This window comes from Mus caroli, chromosome 19, assembly GCF_900094665.2.
Source record: "Mus caroli chromosome 19, CAROLI_EIJ_v1.1, whole genome shotgun sequence".
NCBI lineage: Eukaryota > Metazoa > Chordata > Mammalia > Rodentia > Muridae > Mus > Mus caroli.
In genome coordinates, this window is record NC_034588.1 from 38946751 (window position 1) to 38967086 (window position 20336).

At 49.3% G+C, this 20336-nt stretch overlaps 1 protein-coding gene across 2 annotated transcripts in view; it reads left to right on the forward strand.

Annotated features, from left to right (window-relative positions):
* Positions 1–8670, forward strand: part of Golga7b (golgin A7 family member B) — a 13915-nt gene extending 5245 nt beyond the window's left edge. The window contains exons 2-6 of one of the 2 annotated variants that reach the window (XR_003835593.1): positions 2053–2178; positions 5196–5348; positions 5422–5523; positions 6719–8255; positions 8391–8670. Coding sequence is in view for 1 of the 2 variants with exons in the window: in XM_029472878.1 (XP_029328738.1) it covers positions 2053–2178; positions 5196–5348; positions 5422–5523; positions 6719–6829 (492 nt within the window). In the remaining variant the exon portion in view is untranslated. Of the gene's footprint in view, positions 1–2052; positions 2179–5195; positions 5349–5421; positions 5524–6718 lie in introns of both variants that reach the window. The other variant, XM_029472878.1, reaches the window with a different exon arrangement.
* The last annotated feature ends 11666 nt before the right edge of the window (positions 8671–20336 follow it).

The window sequence follows — 20336 nt, forward strand, 5'->3', positions numbered from 1 at the left end:
AAAGTTCCCTATACCCTCCCTCCGCCCTGCTCCCCTACCCACCCACTCCCGCTTCTTGGCCCTGGCATTCCCCTGTACTGGGGCATATAAAGTTTGCAAGACCAAGGGGCCTTTCTTCCCAGTGATGGCCGACTAGGCCATCTTCTGCTACATATGCAGCTAGAGATATGAGCTCTGGGGGTACTGGTTAGTTCATATTCTTGTTCCACCTATAGGATTGCAGACCCCTTCGGCTCCTTGGGTGCTTTCTCAAGCTTCTCCATTTTTTACCTTGAACTATGACAGAAAGGGACCATCCAATGGGTCCCTTAGGCTTACCTGCCCCTACTGAACTGTCAGCTCCTGCCTAGTAGAATCAAGAAATACTGAGACTGGAGGGGCATTTATGTGCCATTTATTTTATTCCCCAAACAATGAGATCAAATCTCTCTCTCTCTCTCTCTCTCTCTCTCTCTCTCTCGTTTTTCGAGACAGGGTTTCTCTGTGTATCCTTGGCTGTCCTGGAACTCACTCTGTAGACTAGGCTGGCCTCGAACTCAGAAATCCGTATGCCTCTGCCTCCCAAGTGCTGGGATTAAAGGCGTGCGCCACCACCGCCCGGCTGAGATCAAATCTCTTGGTTGAAGCAAAGAGAAGGTTGAAGCAAAATTTCTCCTGAATTTAGGAGAGCCTTATGTAATGTTCTGTTTTCTACATTTCTAAGGCCTTGATAAGCCAATCATTCACTCTTTCTGTCTTGTCAATCCCTCTCTAGTCTTCTCTGCTTTTAGGCATCTCCAACCTGAAATCCTTCCTGTTGGCCGAGACCCATCCTGTTTGTGACCTCGTTCTTGACTGAGGTGCATGCTTGTCTCCCACTGATCGTATCTATCCTGCCGATCAGTGTGGGTCTTGTTAGATGCAGCGTGGGTCTTGTTAGATGCTGCTTTGAGCCGCTGGAGCAGATCGTGTCTTCGTTACTCCCCTTTCCAGGGCCACCCTTTCCTCCTCTTTCTACTCTGTCCAGCCCCCATCACTGCGTATCCCTAACCTTCCCTTAGGACTCTGTGCGGTCTCCAGAAGCCTTTGTACATAAACATCTCTGAGTAGCTGTGACTTTGTTCCAACCATTCATCACAGTCCGACTCATTAGGCTTTAACTTGTCTTCCTCCCTGGAGCCCATAGACTGACTGTTGCTCAGTATCTGGAGAGCCTGGCACTTGTAGGGACTCAATAAATGAGAGAAAAGTGACTGGATGGATTCAGCTTAATTACACAGGATGAACTAGCTTTCCTCCTCTCTGCCTCAGGGCCTGGTCTCCACGCGTTTCCAATGCTGGGTGTATTTCACCAATGGTGTGTTTGTCTCCAGTGTGAGTGACTGAGGCTGGAAAGGGAGAAGAAAGAGACCTCGTTCTTCTGCGGTGTAGTGCCCACTTCCCTCAGGGGCCAGGTCAAGGTCAAGTTTTCAGATTGGATGGAGAGACAGAAGTCACTCCATGCCTTCCTACCAAGGAATGCTATTAATTCAGCAGCTGGCCCCAGTCAACTTTACACTCAGTCATCTCTTGGGATATAGCCATTCCTCGGCCTTTTCTGGGTTAAGAAAACCATGGTGGGTGTTTCCTGGCCTTCTAGAACTTGGCTAGGACTTCACTCTCCCTTGGAGTCCAGGGACGCATCCCGGGTTTCCTCTCTTCCACGGGCTCCACTCCCCAGCTTGCTTGTCACCTCTACTTGCAGAGCTTCCATCTTTGTCTGTGCAAGCGCAAGACCAGCGGCCACTGCGCCTCACTTCTCTTTGTTAGAATCCAGTTTTTGCTGTGATTGACGGCTCTGAGCGTCTCGTTTTGGTCCAGCCTTGCTCCTTCTCTCGGCTTCTGTATGCACACTATGATAACTTCAGGAAGCTCAAGTGAGCCACACGAGGCCTGTTTCTCAACAGCCCTGGAGCCTGGCTGTGGGGCCAGCCTATGCCTGTGCGCCAGGATTCAACGATGCTGGAGAGTCCTCTGTATCAGTGCACTGAGACAATGGTCGCCTAAGCACGTGTCCCCTGTTCATCTCCCCAGGTCCACAATCTTCAGGAGCTCAGGCGAAGCGCTTCGCTGGCCACCAAGGTCTTTATCCAGAGAGACTACAGTGATGGCACCATCTGTCAGTTCCAGACCAAATTCCCGCCAGAGCTGGATAGCCGGGTAAGGGCACCTTTTTAAAAACATGAGCTCCACCTCTGTGGTGGCCCTGGGAATTAGGTTTTTTTGTTTTTTTTCTCTCCAGTCTTATATATGACACATAATGTCACAAAATGCCTGACTTGTTCACCTGCCTCAAATGGAAGAATGATAAATCCATTGGATTGTCTTGCATTTCCACACAGAAAATTCTCTGAAAAACTAAACAAAACAGAACAGAAAACCCCAGACTTGTTCCTGTCCAGCAGTTCAAGTTACCATGGCATTCGAATTCACTAGAAATCTTGTTAAACAAATGTAAATTCCTGAGCCCCAGTGAGTGAGATCAGGTGTCCTCCACACTTGCTGACACAGTAGCCGGCCTGTGGTTTAAGCATCTCTATTTGCTGGCAGCTGTCCTTAAGCTTGGTTTTCTGGGGAGCTAGGAAAAACCTCAGTGTACCCCAAAGCACTTCAGTCGGAATCCGGGGAGCAGCGCCTGGGCACTGGCAATGTTTTATGCCTTAATTTGCAAATTAATTTTTAAAAGTTAACTAAAAATTATTTTAACCATAATTGGTAGGACTTCATTTTTTTTTTTTTTAAAGTGAGGAATTCTCAGGTGAGCTAGAATTGAGTGGTCCCTAGATCCTGCTTGGGCAGTGGCTGGCTGTCAATCACAGCGCCTTTACCCACTCTTGGCTGGATTGGGGTCATTTGTGAAGTTTGGGAAATGGGGAACCAGACAAGACATCTACCTGGGTAGGATAAGATGACAGTCGTAACTGCTGCTCTGACCTAGCGCCCCCCTTCCCAAACTGAGCCACCACCTCCTGGGGTGGTGACTGGAGTGCAGTGTTGCCTTTAAAAAGTGCCTAAGAGTTGTTAGTGTGCAGCCAGCACTGGGCACCACCACTAAGCCCTTGTCTCAAAACTATGCCCATGGCTGCCAGGGTCAGCACCACCTGGGAAACAGTGCAAGGGTTTACGGTTACCTTAGAGCTCCCAAATATGAATGTGTTCTAACCAGATCCTTACACACACACACACACACACACACACACACACACAGAGAGAGAGAGAGAGACAGACAGACAGACACAGAGAGAGACAGAGAAAGCAAGAGAGAGATAGAGAGAAAGCAAGAGACAGAGACAGACAGACAGACACAGAGAGATCAAGAGAAAGAGAGACACACAAAGAGAGACAGAGACACAGAGTGTCAGACAAAGCAAGAGAGAGATCAAGAGAGAGCAAAAGAGACAGAGACAGAGAGAGACACAGACACACACAAACACACAGACACACACACACATGCTCACAGATATACACACAGACATACACATACAGACACACACACATGCTCACAGATATACACACATACACCTACACACAGACACACACAGAAACACACACATGTTCACAGATATACACACATACACCTACACACAGACACACACATACACACATATGGACAAACACACAGACATACTCTTACACACAGGCACACATAGACACACACAGAGACACATACAGACAGAGACACACATAGACACACACAGACATACACTTACACACAGATACACAGACACACAGACAGACACACAGACACATACACACACACAGACACATATATATACAGACACACACACAGACACACACATGCTCACAGATATACACACATATACCTACACACAGACACACACAGACACACACACACAGACACACATACGGATAAACACACAGACACACACACATACACACTTACACATAGGCACACATAGACACACACAGAGACACATACAGACACAGACACACATAGACACACACAGACACACACAGAAACACACTTATACACAGATACACAGACACACACACAGACACATACATACAGACACATATACACACTGACACACACACACACACAGACAGACACACATGCTCACAGATACACACACATACACCTACACACAGACACACACACATACACACATACGGATAAACACACAGACACACACAGAGACACACTTTTACACACAGACACACATAGACACACACAGAGACACATACAGACACAGACACACATAGACACACACAGACACACACTTATACACAGATACACAGACACACACACAGACACATATTGACACAGACACACACACAGACACATATTGATACAGACACACATACAGACACACATAGACACACATACAGACACACACAGACACACAGACGCACACACAGACACAGACAGACAGACAGACAGACAGACAGACAGACAGACAGACACACACACACACACACACACACACACACACACGTATGGCAGCTGTGGTGGTTAGTGACTTCTTAGCCCCTGGAGTGTCACTTCTAAGCTCTCACTGTCAGTTGCAGGCAGCTGAAGCCCCTTCCAAATCAGGAGACTTTGCCCTGGCACAATCATTACAGTGGGATGTGACATCACCAGAATACATGACCGAGCTTTTGCATAAAACATCTAGGACATACAGGTTCTCAACCTGTAGGTCGTGACCCCTTTGGAAGTCGAATGTCCCTTTCACAGGGGTCACATATCAGATATCCCCCATATCAGATATTTACATTATGATTCATAACAGTAGCAAATTGCAGTTATGAAGTAGCAAAAAAATTATTTTGTGATGGGGGGGGTCACCACAACATGAGAAACTGTATTAACGGGTCACTGCATTAGAAAGGTTGAAAACCACTGACCTAGGACACCATAGGTCTCCTGTTTCCAAGGGAGGCCAAAAGTCATGTTGGTTCTCATCCTATCGGAAACCAACACGGTATGGACAAGCCACTCAGGCAGGGCCACACGGCTAGCTCATGGGCAAGTCCGGACCGAACCCCAGGTCTCCTGCTCCTGAGCTCTGTCTATTCTGCTTGCAGCCTCTCAGTCATGCCTTTGTGACACTATTTCACCCCCTCCCACCCATGCAGCCCCAGGACTGTTATCCCACGCTGCTGGGGATTGCCCCCAGGCTGGGGAGACTAACAGTCTGCCTCTCTCTCTCCAGATTGAGCGGCAGCTCTTTGAGGAGACCGTGAAGACCCTCAATGGTTTTTATGCGGAGGCTGAGAAGATCGGGGGCAGCTCCTACCTGGAGGGCTGCCTGGCCTGCGCCACGGCCTACTTCATCTTCCTCTGCATGGAGACCCACTATGAGAAGGTGCCGATTCCCCATCTCCCCTTCCCCAGCTACCTTGCCACAGGCTCGTCTTTAAGGACCCCTATTTCTGCAGGTTCTCAAGAAGATTTCCCGTTACATCCAGGAGCAGAACGAGAAGGTCTTTGCTCCCCGAGGGCTCCTGCTCACCGATCCGGTGGAACGCGGAATGAGGGTTGTATCCTTCCGCGCTCTTCTACGCGAGGTGCAGAGTTGTCTACCCAACGGGCTCCTTGAGGATGTCGCTAGGAAATGGGAGCCTCCCTAGGGGCCTTCCGGGATCCCACACACCACTGGCTGTAGGCGTCCTTCACCGTTAGTTATTGGGGTCACATGTGAGTTTCAGGATTGGTCAGCCACCATGCAAAGGCTTTGAAAAATACTATCTCGAGTTCGAGGCCAGCCTGGTCTACAAAGTGAGTTCCAGGACAGCCAGGGCTATAACAGAGAAGCCCTGTCTCAACAAAACATAACAAAACAAAACAAAACAAAACAAAACAAACAAAAACAAAAACAAAAACAAAAACAAAAAGAAAAAGAAAAAGAAAAAGAAAAAGAAAAAAAAAGAAAAATACCATATCATGTGACGTCCATCTCATCCCAAGAGGTCGGGCCTTTCCTAGCCTCCCGTGTGTACCAGGATGGTGAAGGGAAGCTGGCTCAATCACTTACTTCAAGCAGCAGATTGTCACAGTTAGGATTTGAGCCCAGGCTCTCTTAACCTGTAATACTTTCTGGTACTTAAAGAGTCTGCAGGGCTTCCAACAATCTCCTTGAATAGCCTGTGTTGAGTCCCACTGTCCACTGAATACAGATGAGCAAAATGAGCGGCAGGATGGGGTTGCTGTATGGGTTGGCTGTCTTGGTGACAGGCCGGGCAGGGGGTGGATGGGAGTTCTGCTGACCCCACCTGGAACAGTAGTTCAGGTGAATAGCTCCCCGTGCAGTAGTTAAAATAATACATTTTACAATAAAGCTGAGAGAAGAGTTCAGAAAACATAGTCCCCAGAAACACCCATATCTCCCCCGATTCTTTTTTTCCTGAGTTCTTGTGTTGTGTTCAGTACTCAGGTACTCCATTTAATTTTCACAGGAACCTCAAGGCGCTGTTAGTGTCCCCACTTTGCAGATGTGATAATTGACTGTTAGCAGGTGAAGGGACTGGCCTGGCCTAACTGGAGTGGGCCATTAGGGATCTGCAAAGGGAAGTGGTTGTATCTAACATCATTTCCAGGTGCATCAGTGACTTGGGATCCCCTAATGCATCTCGAAGAATGGGCATAGCGGGATTCAGGTCACAGGCTCGTTCTGGGTCTGTACCCCGTTCTTTGGTTAGCAGCCGGGTGTTCTCGGCTCCTTAACTATCGTCCCAGATCGAGATCTCCATCTATGAGGACCGGTGCAGCAGTGGTAGTTCCAGTAGCGGCAGCAGCAGCGGCAGCGGCAGCAGCAGCGCTGGCGGGGGAGGGGCGGGGGCCCGGTGACTGGCCGAGAGTCCCTGTAGGGAGGTGTACGGCCGGAGCGAGGGGCTGGCAGATCTACGGAGGCTGCGCTACCAGAGCACCCGCTTCTGAGTCTTTCTCTGGGCCCACCCTGCCGTGTGGTGCGGAAGGGAAGGTGCCTGCCCGCTGTTCCGTGTCCCCAGCCCTTTGCCCCTTGGCAGGATCTTCTTGACCCTGGACATTTTTTTTTTTCTCCCATGAGGCTGATCTGGGTCATCAGAGCCAGACCTTCCTAGGATGGCTGGGGTGGGGGTGGGGGACCCAGCTTGGACAAACCCTATCTTTCCTGCCTCCTTCCTCACTCTAAGGAGGACCTGGAAATTTTCCACCCTGCATGATACTTCACCCTCAAAGACTCTTTCTAAGGCCCAACGCTACTATGGGCTCCTGCTTGTCAGTGGTCCCATCTCCTCACTGGAGATCTGGAGAGATGTGTGCCCTGGGAGCTATTCAGCCGCTCCAAAGGCAGTGACTTTCCTGTCCTTAACTCAGAGCCGAAAGTTCTCTCAGCCTTGCCAAAAAGCACCCAACTCTGAGACTTTGCACCCCACCAGGAACTGATTTTAGGGGTTCAGCCTAGGACTCTGATGTGCTCCACTGGGGTATGGGAAAACTCTTTGGATGAATGAAGCTGGACAGAGCTTGAACTCCTGAACTGGAGCCAATTCCTGCATCGTGTGCATACATGTGGAGTGCACTGTGTGCGCAAATGTATGTATGTATTTGTATGGGTGGCTAAGCATGTACACATGTGAGCAAACAAGGGTATGAATATGAGTGCCTGTATATGTATGACTGCACAAGTCAATGTGTGTATGTGCACATGTGTGTGAACCTATGTTTATCTGAGTGAATGAGGGAGAAGGTAAGTGCATGTGTGCAACACATGCATGCAAATTATGTATGCGTGTGCACAAGTGCACTGCGTGAATATGCATGTCTATGTGTAAGTATGCATGTGTGTGTGGAGAGAGAGAGAGAGAGAGATTCCGTTGTGTCGTTGTGTGTTCTCTTTGGCTGCTGGGCTAATGACTACTGAGTCTTGCCCCATCCTGTCTCACATTGGTCTGCAGAGCCTCTCTGTGAGTCCCTCCTGGCCCTCTGTAAGTCAATGTCCTAAAGCTGGGCTGTCAGCTTGGCTCTTCCTCCTGGCCTTTCTCCCACCTCTGGCTCTATTGTACACATTCTGATGGAGGGATTGTTGGGCTCCCAGGAGAACAGAGCCAGCATTTAGGTGGTCTTTGGTGCCCCTCTCCTAGCCCCCATGGCACAATGGGGCCACAGATGCTGCATATTCATCCTGCCCAGGTGTCAGGACCCTGAGGCCCTTGTAGATGAGGCTTCCCTGGACATTCAAGGCGAGGAAAAGCGAATGGAGCCGTGGCTCCCTAGGGGAGCTAAGTTGAAGGTGATGCATCCTGGGGCCTTAAGACGGACGGAAAGGGGCTGCCTACCTCAGCGGGCAAGAGGTGCTAGAACTAGACAGGAAACACCAGCCACTATCAGCAGCTTCCTGGAGCTGAAAGGGCCTGTCTCTCTACAGGCCAAAGCAGCAGCACGCGACCGCAGGAGACTGTGCTGCAGGATGGAGAGGGCTGGCCAAGCCCCTGACGCCTCAGGGAGCCCAAGCCCCATGAGCCCTGGTGCAATGAACCCCTTCTTTCCGAGCTGCAGCCCCCGATCCCCTGCAGAAGCCTGTGCCCTCTGTAGCCTGCTGTGCAGCCAGGCGTCATGTCTGACTTTGCACAGCCTGTTGGGAAGGTTGGGAAGAGGCAAAATGGAGGGAGACCTTTTGTTTTATTCTGTTCCCAATAAAAGGACTTGCCAGCTTGAGGGTCCATGCTGTTTCCACCAGGCCATCCAAGGAGACACTGGGTGTGGGTATGAGGAAGCAGCAGATGGCACGCAGGACTGATACACTGTGCCCTTGGAGTGTATGGGTCAGTGAGGAGGGGGACTGCCCAGGTCCCTCTACCAGCCCTTAACCTTTGGTAGATTTGCAACTTCGGGTGGAGCTAGTAGGGTCAAATAAAAGCTAAGCCAAGAGTAATTTATCAGTGAGATAGGGAAGGCCTGTTTCTTGAGTTCTTACCCTAGGTCAGGCACTGTCTGGGGTTGAGTCACACAGGTGGGCAGTTCAGTGTGGAGGACTAGAAGGGGCTGCCAAGGAGACTCAGCCAGTGAAATGCTCGCCACATAAGCCTAGTGACCCGAGTTTGGGCTCTGGAACCCAGGTAAAGACGGATGAAGAGAACCGACTCCTTAAATTGTCCTCTGATCTCCATACACGTGCATCACAGAATGGTACCCCCCCCCCGCGCTGTGTGAATACATTAAAGTTTTAAAAATATTAGAAAGCAGGAAGATATTGGAAACTAGCATAGCCTATAGCCCGAGTTTCACCAGATTAAGCATTTATTAATCACCTGTGTTATACCAGACACTTCGATAAAGCCATATTCTAGGGATGAGGAGGGATTTAAAGATTAGCTGAGTCTTCTCAAAACGTCCAGAGAGGTTGAATAACATGCATCACCATAGAGCCAGTGGAGTTAAAATGGATTTACTCCCAGGTAGAAAGTTGTCCGAGGTTTTGGCGGGCTGGGCCATGTACACAGATCTGTGGGTCAAGGGTCTGTTCCAGAAGGGACCTCGATAGACCACAGGGGGTGTCCTGGAGTGGGGTCACGAAGGGGGTCTCCTCAGGAGCTTCCGGTTGCTGCTACTAAGGGACACATGGCTGGTGCCTGAGCACCCGGGGGAGCCGGGGCCTCTGTCTCTGCTCAGTCTTCGGGTGTGTGTGGGTTGGTGGGTTAGTGAGCTGCTCCGGTCGGTGGCAGGGAGGTCTTGCTTGAGTTCTGCTTTGGGGGGAAGTTGGCTGTAGCTTGAGGTCAGGCTTAAACCTCAGCCTAACTGTTTAGAGAGGAAGGCCTGCAGATGGCTGGGGATTTCCAAACTGGCAAAATTCACCCGCTCCCCCTACCCACCACCTTGCTTGACTGGCTGAGAGGCATTCAGCTCTCCCACTTTTAAATGGCAAGGATAAAGGAGATAAAAAGGGTAGCCATGCTGGAGAGATGGCCCAGCAGTTGAGAGCACTTCCAGAGGGCCCGAGTTCACTTCCTGGCACCCACATGGCTGATCACACCTGTGACTCTAGTTCCAGGAGACCTGACACCTTCTGACTTCCTCTGGCACCAGGCACACACATGGTACATGCAGGTAAACACTCATACATATTAAAAGAACATTTCTTTTTTAGGAAAAAAAATGGTATTTGTTTGAGGCTTATCATGTGTGCACTAGGCTAAGCCACCACATAATTCACTGCTTGGGCCTTCTGGTGAACTTTCCATGGTGTGTGTTACTATACCCATTTTACAGAGGAGGCTCACAGAAGTTAAATGACCCCAATTCACACAATTAAGTAGCAGAGCTTGGCTTTGGATCTAAGGAGGAGGCTGCAGACTGCAGAAAGGCACATGGGTGAATCTAGTTTCAAGGGTCCCTTAGATACTCAGAGACCAGAGTCATAGATTCCCAGGGAAGGACCTGGGTCTATTTGTGTCTAGGTTCTGAGGCAGGCCTGGCACCTCCATGCCCCAGGAGCACAGAATTATGGGTGGGCTGTGTGCACAGGCATGTAGTACTCACAGGGATAGCTCAGTGAATGGCAGGGGAGACCTGATTTTGCAGATCTGGTGAAGTGTGTGGCTCTCTCTGCTGCCTCAGTGTTTCAAGCGGTGGCCTGTCCCCTCTGGCTGGTCACAGCCATGTCACTTCCCCTTGCAAGGAAGACACAAGCCACAAAGGACAGGTCTTCCCTGGTTCCCTCTGAAGGGCACAGCCTTCCTGACACACTCCACGCAAGTTTCAGAGCATTGCCTTTCTTCCTTTGGTCAAAGACAGCCTGTGTGATACGAAGACTACAGGGTTTCTATAAGTTCGAGTGCCGCCAAGTGGTGGGATCATGTACTGCAGCCAAGAGCCAAAAGACTACAGAAAAGCCAACCACCCTAAGCCAGCAGCTGTTGTGGCCTGGAAGTTCTTTGCGGTGTCTAGAGTTGTGAGTCCAGGCAGAGATCCTGCCACAATCACTCTTTCTCCCCACAGTCAGCTTCAGCTGCTCCAGGCACTTCCTGGTCCGGGAGGTCCCCCTCACCCCCACTTCCCGTGAGGTTCCCGAAGGAAGCACCCTCACCTGGCCTTTGCCTTCTATTCCAAGGACAAGCTAGTGAAAACGTGGCTCCAAACAAAATCTGGCTTTGAGCTCTGACTTCAAGATATGGGCCAGCATTAGAGGCAGCCTCGGCTTTCTCCATTATCACACAGAAAACACTTCACACAACTGTTCAGACCTAATCCCGAGACCTGGATTAAAAACACTAGCTCCACAAAAGTAATCAGACCCAGCCTGGAACAAGTTCAAAGAGAGACGAAATTGTCTATCTGAGGTGGAGGAGAGGAGGTCTGGAGAGCTGGTAGAGCACTGGGTCCTCACTTCTTAAAAAGTCAGTGTACTGAATACATGAGCTCTGTGCATCTTTCTGTGTTTTATTGTCTGATAAAATTAAACAAAAAAGTGTATTTGCTCCAAGGTAGGAAAACAAAGCAAAACACTAGAATTCATGGTTTACTGAAGATCTATTAGCATGCCTCATGTTAACCCAGGCAGTTGCAATTTAACATATGAAGTGTGTGTGTGTGTGTGTGTGTGCCTCTCCTGTTTGCTGTTTATTGGGGATATTTATAAAAGTGTTTGATATACTGAGGGTGAGGCCACCAAAAGAGAAGGTCCCTGTACGTAAGAAAACCAGAAAAGGTTAACACCAGCTTTTGTTTTGTGTGGTTTTTTTTTTTTTTTTTTTTTTTTTTTTTTTTTTTTGAGACAAGGTCTCACTATGTAGCTCCAGCTGTCCTGGGGTTCACTATGTAGACCAGGCTGGCCTGTCTCACAGAGAGCCACTTGCCTCTGCCTCCTGAGTGCTGGGATCAAAGGCGTGTCAAGGGCTTTATCTTAACTGATATCTATCCTCCACCTCCAGGCCCTGCACGTAAATATACGATCAGTATTTTTATCTGGGAGACAAAATCCATAGCTCTTAGAAGACTCTCAGGCTGATAGTAAAGGTTAAGAATAACCCATCTCTGGGCTGGAGAGATGGCTCTGCCGTAAAAGGCTAGGCTCACAACCAAAAATATAAGAATAACCCATCTCAAAGAATCATCCAGAAAATGGCCAGAAGTGTGCCTGGCATGAGATCGGTGCTCTGTAATGCCAGCATCCCTTTTGGCTTTTAGAGTCTAGCATTTGAGGGATTCCACATGGTTCTTCTCAGGTGACTCCTGAGGCTATATTTTTCCAGGCAGCACCAAGGGCAGAGTATGCCGTGCTCACAGCTCTTCTTTTAAGAGGTCCTTCAAAGGACCTGTCATTTCAGCATCTGTGGGCTGTGGGGTACAGGATGCAGTGCACAGCATCTGGAGAGGAATACAGGATGCAGTGCACAGCATCTGTGGGCTGTGGGATACAGGATGCAGTGCACAGCATCTGTGGGCTGTGGGATATAGGATGCAGTGCACAGCATCTGTGGGTTGTGGGATACTGGATGCAGTGCACAGGGAGTGGCACCAGGGTTTGTGCTTTTGACTCAGGGATGACAGAGGAGCAAATGTGAAGGTCTCAGGGACAGCACCAGCCAGGGGACTCACCACCCTTACCCTCCCACCCCAGCCACTCATTTAACTTCCCAGAGCCTCGGCTTGGTCCTTCGTAAATCAGCAGGCATTACGGGAATGCATCCTTGTAAATGATAGTTGGTTTCCTCAATGTAAGATATTAATGCGATTGTGGAAGGGACACAGGGACCTCAGTATGCAGCGGACCTGTGACACAGTGTTATAGAAGGTTGAAGATGCTCACATGGAACTAACTGGCTTCAGTGACCCCTAATATGCACAGCAACATTGGTGAGCATCATTGCCTCATCTACTTCTCCAACACTCTGGTGGATGACCATACTTGAAATCTGATTTTATATGTGAGGTTGTTTAGGTAGCTGGACAAGAGCCCAAAGCTGAATGTCTCGGAGAAAAGATTTGAATCTAAGTCCCTGACACTGCATCCTGGTTCACTCTGCCTCAGCATGTCACAGTCAGGAGCGAGATGCCGTTCTACCTGGGCTGCCTCGTGAAGACAGATTCCAGACCCAGAGTGAAGCACGGGGAGAAAATGCAGACACTGAAAAATTAGTTTTGGAGGGGGGATGGAGGGGCTCGTTATTTTGGAGTAATTCAAGTTATTGATTTCTGTAATGGAAAAGTGATTGGGGACCAGCTACCACCTGAGAGCAGTGTTGCTGGATGTTTGGGAAGGAGGAAACATTACACACAGCTTACAAGGTCTCATATACAATGACAGCCCCTTTCCTGGCTGTCCCCAATTAATCAGTAAACCCCATGAGGGTGGGGATCTTGTCCACTCATGTCTCCCCCTCCCATACCCGCCTCAGGTGCCTGTCAAAATGCCTCGCCTTGGGCACTGTATGGGAGATGCAGACTATCACGGGCTGCCAGGAAGGAGAAGATGCAGCTGTGCATTCTGAAGGCTCCTGGGCAATGTGCTGCCAAAAGGCAGATGTGGATAGGCAGTGCTTAAGAGCGATACAATTGAACGGCAAATGGCCACCAAATAACTCAATTAAAAGGCAGAGGCAATGGTCTGGCCATCCCCTGAGCTTGCCACAGCTCTCAGTAAGGTCACCCTGGCTGCGTTTCTGTGGATCTTCTGGGAGAGGAGGGGGACAAAGAACATGTCCTGGCTCAATTTAGCCCTCATCCATACTGCCTGAACACCATGATTTCAAGCAGGGAAAATCCTTTTGGACTTTCATGATTTTTTTTTTTAAGCCTAGGTATTTAGAAGGTAAAATACTATGGGTGGGTGGATGGATGAATGGATGGATGGATGGATGGATGGATGGATGGATGGATGGATAGATGGATGGATGGGGATGGACGGAGCAGAGATGAATTGACAGATATGTGGGTGGATACAGAGAGTATGGGTTCAGGGGAATGACTGATGGATCAGGACTAAGAGGGCTGCTTGGCTGGAGATGGATGCTCGGAGACCCTGGAGAGGCAGGTGAATGGAAGAGCACTGATTGGCCTTGTGTTCCCCTGAGCCGTTCACAACACAGGCCTGGACTCTTCAAAGCAGAGACTCTGTTTATCCCATCCCCAAATGAGTTCGGCACTTGTAACTGAGTGATGGATGTGTCTTGCTGGGAAGGAGTCTTCTAGGTCTAATATTGCCTGGTTAATGACTTATGGATTGTTGTAAAGTCAGGTACCACAAGAAGTGCAGCCAGGAGTTGAAGGCCTTGGAACAGATTTCATAATAATAATACCACATTTCATCAGCTAGGTGTTGCGCAGAGCCCTTTCCTGGAGGGAGCCTCGCCGCCGTCGCTCAAGGCTGTTACTACCCCACTCTGTGGATAAGAACCTGAGGCTCAGAGGGGAGACACTGTACCTTACTCCCGAGTGTGGAGGTGGATTGTCTGGCAGGCAAGCTCCAGCCTTTGATTTTATAGTCTCTTAGTGAAGAAAAAAAATTCAAACATAGATGGATAGAAGGAAGGCCACAGGGACCTAGTACTAGACCTCTAAGAAGTGATGTGGCACTTGGCGCATGGGAAACCTTTTGCTTGGACTGAGCTACTGTGACTATTTTAATGACAGTGTCCCAGAGCCAACCCCCAATTCTTCCTCTTTCTCTTCTCTGCATCTTCCTGGAACAGCAGAGATGGGTACATCTGGTTTGTCTTCCTCTGTCTGGTTTCTACCTGTTCTCCTGCCACTCAGGAGCAGTTGGGAGCTGGGGTGTGTTTCTCCTTCCACAGAGGGAAGGAAGTCAACCCTTAGCTTGGAGGGGCATCCAGCCACTCGGAGGGTAGGATGTTTTGTTGCTGCTCTGGGACTGGCCATGCAAGAGGAGCTACCTTTATGATAACGAGTGGCCTCAGTTGGATTTTCTTCGTCCTCACAAACTGGTGTGGTGGCATGGATGGGCTCTGAGCAGAGCTCCCTAGGAATGGTGGCAGATTCTCCTTGCTCCCCTCCTTGCTAGCTCCTGACCTGCCTCCTTACTCCCAGCTGCCCAGGTGTCTCCTAGAGGGCGCCTCTCTATCTTGGAGTGCTTCCAGGATCAAGCATGTGGTTCTTTCTGTCACTTGGTGGGAGGAATCAGTTCCACTCACTTAACTCTTAAAACTGTGGTCGCATGCTTCTGAAACAGTGGAGCTTTCTGGGGAAGGAAGTGGGGAGGAGCACCCTGGCCTGAGGTCTTCAAAAGAACCATGGGCAGTGTGAACCCGGGGAGGACACACGGGGTCGCAGAGTCTATGGTCCCCAGTCTCCCTGTCTGCAAAGCATGCGGCAGAACTAGAAGACCTCTCAGGTGCCTCGACACCAGCTGCTTGGGGAGTCTGTTAGTGCTGATGGGCACTGTCTAGAAAAGTGCTGTGGCTTCCAGCAGCCTCTGCTCTGTGCGGCCCAGCCGACCTCATGCCTACCCAGCTCTATTTACCTTATTTATCCCCATCTTTGGCAATGATGCCCCGTGAGCACTATGTTGAACCTGGCATATGCCAGGGCCAGGGAGCTGGCCTCTGCCCCTTGATGGCTATTTGTGGTCCTACTGTCTCTTTCCCACTTACCTGCAGCATCCCAGGGTAGACAGTGCACACCCCTGGTTGTTCCAGGCACAACTGTTGAGGAGCGTGGGAGCTTTGACGTCAAATAGAACCTGGCTCCATCATCAATTTTGGTATTTATTAATAATGAGGTCTCTGATTTATAGGAGGTGCACTCCATGCCAGACACTGTGGCAAGTTTAATACAATAACTATGAGGTATCCGTTACTGCTAAAACTCAAGTTTAATAAATGTACGCTTCATACTCACTTTAGAGAAGAGAAACCGAGGTTCAAGGATATTCTACCTACTTTAAATCTTAAATATCTTTTTTTCCTCTAGGGGCTGAGCACTCTGGCCCACCCCACCTAAAGTAACAGTTTGCCTCTACCCAGGTGCTCGCAAACTCCCTTAATGTCTCCCCTTTTCCCCCACTCAGGATTTTCTAACACACAAGACTTTACCGTCATGTTTATATGAGCATGCCTTGCTAAATGTCAACATGGAAGGGATGTTGCCAGTGTTGTTCACCGATAAATATCCGAAGCCACTAGAATAATGTGCAGCGCATAGTGGTCTGTATTTGATTTTCAGTGACCAGTTGGTTACATAACTCCCTCAGGTGCAAATTACCTGGAAACTGAAAGCACACAGCTTAGGAACCCAAGCTGCAGAGTAGACAGTTTGGGGTCTAAATTACAGCGTCGGCCACTTCAGTGAACTCTGACCCTGTGTAGCTTGTTCTTCTCAAGCCTCAGTTTCCTTGGTAATGGAGTAGACCAGTAACATTTGCCTTTCAGGATGGAGTAAGGATTAATGTAGACATCTATGCCGTTTTTGGCATATAGTGGGCATTTCGTAAATGTTAACTTCTCCCCGAGGATGCTCTTGTGTCTTCTTGCTTCTCGTTTCTCCTCTGATGGTCTACCCTCTGACTGAACCGTTGCTCCACAGTGCTGCGTAAGAGGGCAGAGCTGCTGAGGGCAGAGGACAGTGGGATTATCTGTCCTGTTAACTAGCCCTAGCTGCCTGCCTCCTTCTTCCTCCTTCCAGGATGTTCCTGTTGCCAAGGAGACACAACCTCAGCCCTTGGCAGGTTTCTGACTCCCTGTGGCTTGGCTACTGAGCTTACAAAAGGAATGAGACAGCAGTGACCTTGGGCAGAGAGGTAAGGGGAGGGATTTGACTGTACTCCTGAACTTGTTGGAGTCTGAAATCTCTGGAACCCTGAGATGATGAAATGATGAAATGTTCTCTGTCCCCATGTTCCTCTAACAGAGGCTGTGTTGGAGTTCTTGCTTGGTCCAGCCTTCTTGGTCGGGATGTGATGCCCAAGCCCTGGGAGGGGGCCATAGCAGCCAGAGTGACTTATATTCAGACTCTTGGCCCTCGGAATGGCACCTTCCCAGAGTCGGGACTGTTGGTGATGGGGGTGACCTGGAGAAAGTGACCAGGCTGGCCTGGTGAGGGCGCTCTCCACGTGGGTGTGGCCTGCTCTTCCTGCAGGCTTTGGTGTGACTCTGGTAGGATTGCTTCAATTCTCAGCTCTTTGGGAACTCTGTTTCTCCCTTCCCACTTAGCCCTTGACTTGGAGAAGGATGAGAGACTGTGGCTTCTGCCCAAACCAGTTGGCTACCTGAATGAAGTGGGTAGGCACGGCAGGGCAGGTAAGCATGCTGCTGGGAGACAGCCAGACTGTCTGGGATGCCACCCCACCTTTGCTTATCCCAGCTGTGTGATCCCGAGGAACCACTTAACCCATCCCTATAATTATAGCCTCTTCCTCTAGGGATTGCTGCAGGGATTAAGCGAGTTGGTTCTTGTAAAGAGTTTATGTCCTACCCAGACACGCTGAGCTCACTCACTGAAAGCCATTATTGTCATTCTGAGGGGGAACATTCCTGGAGGAGACTGCATCAGACAGAATAAAAGCGATATTTTGTTGTAATTATTATTACTATTAAAATTGTTAAAGATCATTTTGAAGAGGTATTCTTGAAAAATGGAACGAAGGATGGGAAGGACCCCACTTCAGGCTTGGCTAGAGTTGATCATGTGTTATTCACCTGCCCTGAAGGTGGCTTTTCCATTTATTATTATTATTATTATTATTATTATTATTATTATTATTATTTTTTTTTTTTTTACTTTTTACAACTTGGAGCATAACCTAAAAAAAGATGTCAGGGACCTAAGTGGGTCTATGGGACAGAAGAAAGATGGGTGTGTGTGCTCCGAAGTGGACAACGAGGGCTCAGAGGCCATGAGTCTCAGGACGAGGAAGTGGAGGGGTTAAGGGGATGGAGACAGTGGCCTCCTAAGCCTTGCTGAAGCTTGCACCCAGTCACTCATGGCTGATAACGCTCAGGAAGTGAAATAAAGGTCTGGAGCCAGGGGCACCCGGCTCCAATATCTGGATGCCTGGTGAGTGGCGGGCAGGTGACATTGGGTTGGTTCAGAGTCTGCCCATCTTCCATAAAGTTTAACCTGGTATTTTTCCCTCCAATATAAGCATCTTGGGTGTAGGAGACTTAACCTTCTCACTGAGGGAAGCTGGTTACCCTCTTCATGAGAAACCCACGAGGTTCTTAATAAACACTTGCTGAATGGACACACGGATAAATGAATGCATAGTGTTTGCTTCTCAGGCACAGCAACCTGAGAACCTAGCTAGACTTTTAAGAAAGCCCCTTATAGTCCCCTCCCACACTATACTTGGCTTTTTCCATCCAGCTGGAGGGAAGGTGGTGTGCGTGTGGGGTATCAAACATGTTATCTTTACTCACTGTTACAAACCTAGAGCTCTACCCAGGCCCTGTTGTAGAACAGGGGCTCAGCCAACAGCTGTTGAATGAATGAACAACGCCATGGAAAGCCTTCTTACCCTGAGTTTGCTCTCAGCAGTTAGGGAACCTTGAACTTCTTTCTTTGACTCCCCTGACCTTCCCACCAGATAGGATGAAATGGCACAGCCAGACCCCGTGGCCTGAAACTCAATGTTTGGGGGGGGCGGGATCAGGCATCCTCTGGAGTTGGCCGTCACACTTGGTGTCCTTGGCAGGCTGTCTCGCTGGTTTTTATTTTAATTTTTTCCTACTTCCATTTCTCAGGCTGACATGTGTGGCCAATCAACGGAGCTCGCTATCTTGTCATTTCCTACTGCTCTGCGCTGCATTTGCGACCAGTCCCCTTGGGCTCTGGGTCTTCCTTGTCTTGCTATCTCAGATCCACTTGTTCAGGTCTGAAAAGGCAAGGGCTTCCGGGATGAACGGGGAAAAGTCTGAGCAGCGAGTGTACAGCCGCTCACCCTTAACACGGTGGCAGGAAGAGAGCTGCATGCCTGGTGTGGGGGCCAGCTGGCTCTGTGGCCCTGGGCAGGGTGACCTCCATCACTTCATCTCTCTGAGTCTCATGTCTGGGGCCCTTGCAGATCTTTAATTCCCTGTCGATGGGTAGGGACGGTGCTGGTGGAATTGGAACGATTTTTAAGTTGTTGTGTGCTTCCCAGGGAAATTGTAGCTGTTTTCATTTTAAAACTTTTCATTTAGGCTCTGGTTCTGAGTGTAAGCACAGCACTGGCTACAAGGAATTCATATTTGGTGATTTATTGGGAATATTATTATGGTATCAGGAAAGGGTAGTTTTTTTGTTAAATATGTTTTTAAAAGGCTTGCTGCATTCTTAAGCATGATTTTATTATATCTTCAAGCGACTTTTTTCCCCCATGAAGAATATATCTGTGATTTATAATGGGCCTTCACTACCAGAGCTGGTCATGAGCATATTCTGTGGTGTTACATCATCCCCAAAGAGTACTCTGGCTGCGGGCACTCCCAGGCTCCCAGGCATATTGCAGAGGCTGAGTTGCAAAGTTCTTTCTAGAAACCAGCACTGCTGGAGACTCACCATACCTACGTCCAGTCATGCAGCGGGGAGTTGGGGAGAACAGGGGGTGTATGGATGTGCTGACCCAACTCTCTTGTCATTTACGGAAAGGCAGTGGGGTTCCAGAACGGAGATGTTAATTCCTGGAAGGATACTGCACAGAGCACTGCCTCTGTGCCTGCCCCTCACCCACTCCACGTGCCTTGTCTGGTCCTCCGAGTATTTCCTTCACCCAGCCTGGGGCCCGAGGACGACACTTCTCTTATGTCATGACTTGTTTCCTTGTACCCCCTGGTGGAAGGGTCACAGCTAATTCAACACTCCAACCAGCATGCACTTGCTCAGACATCCCCTCCCCCACTAGCTAATATCCAGTAGAGAGTCTACTGGCATCATTTTTCCAGAAAAGAGGCTGGAAGACTTAGCAAGTTCAAACTTAAGCATTTTTTTTTTTTATCAACAGTCCCAAAGGGCCACCTTTTCCCTTTCCGTCGCCACCACCAATCCAATAAGGCTTCCGTAATCATAGGAAATCAGGTTGTACAAAGCAGCAGCAGCAGCACAGGCCGGATCAGCAGGCACAGGATACATTACTGAATCAACCGAGCCAGCAACCACCCGGGAGCCATCTTTGTCAAGGGCAAAACAAGAAGAAGCTCACGAAGATACAGAAATGACTGGACTCTCTTGGTTCTTCTCACGGAAGGAGGGGTGGGGTAGAGGAGATAGTTTTCCTTTTTCTGTTTTCTCAGAAAACATGCAAAGAAAGGCTTCACCAACAACTAAGGTCCCATCAGTATCTCCCAAACTTCCCTTTTCAAAGATGGCCACCCCTGCTGTCCGTTCGAAGGAGCACATGGCGGGATCTATGGGGTGTGGAGAGAGGTAGGCAGCAGGAGAGATA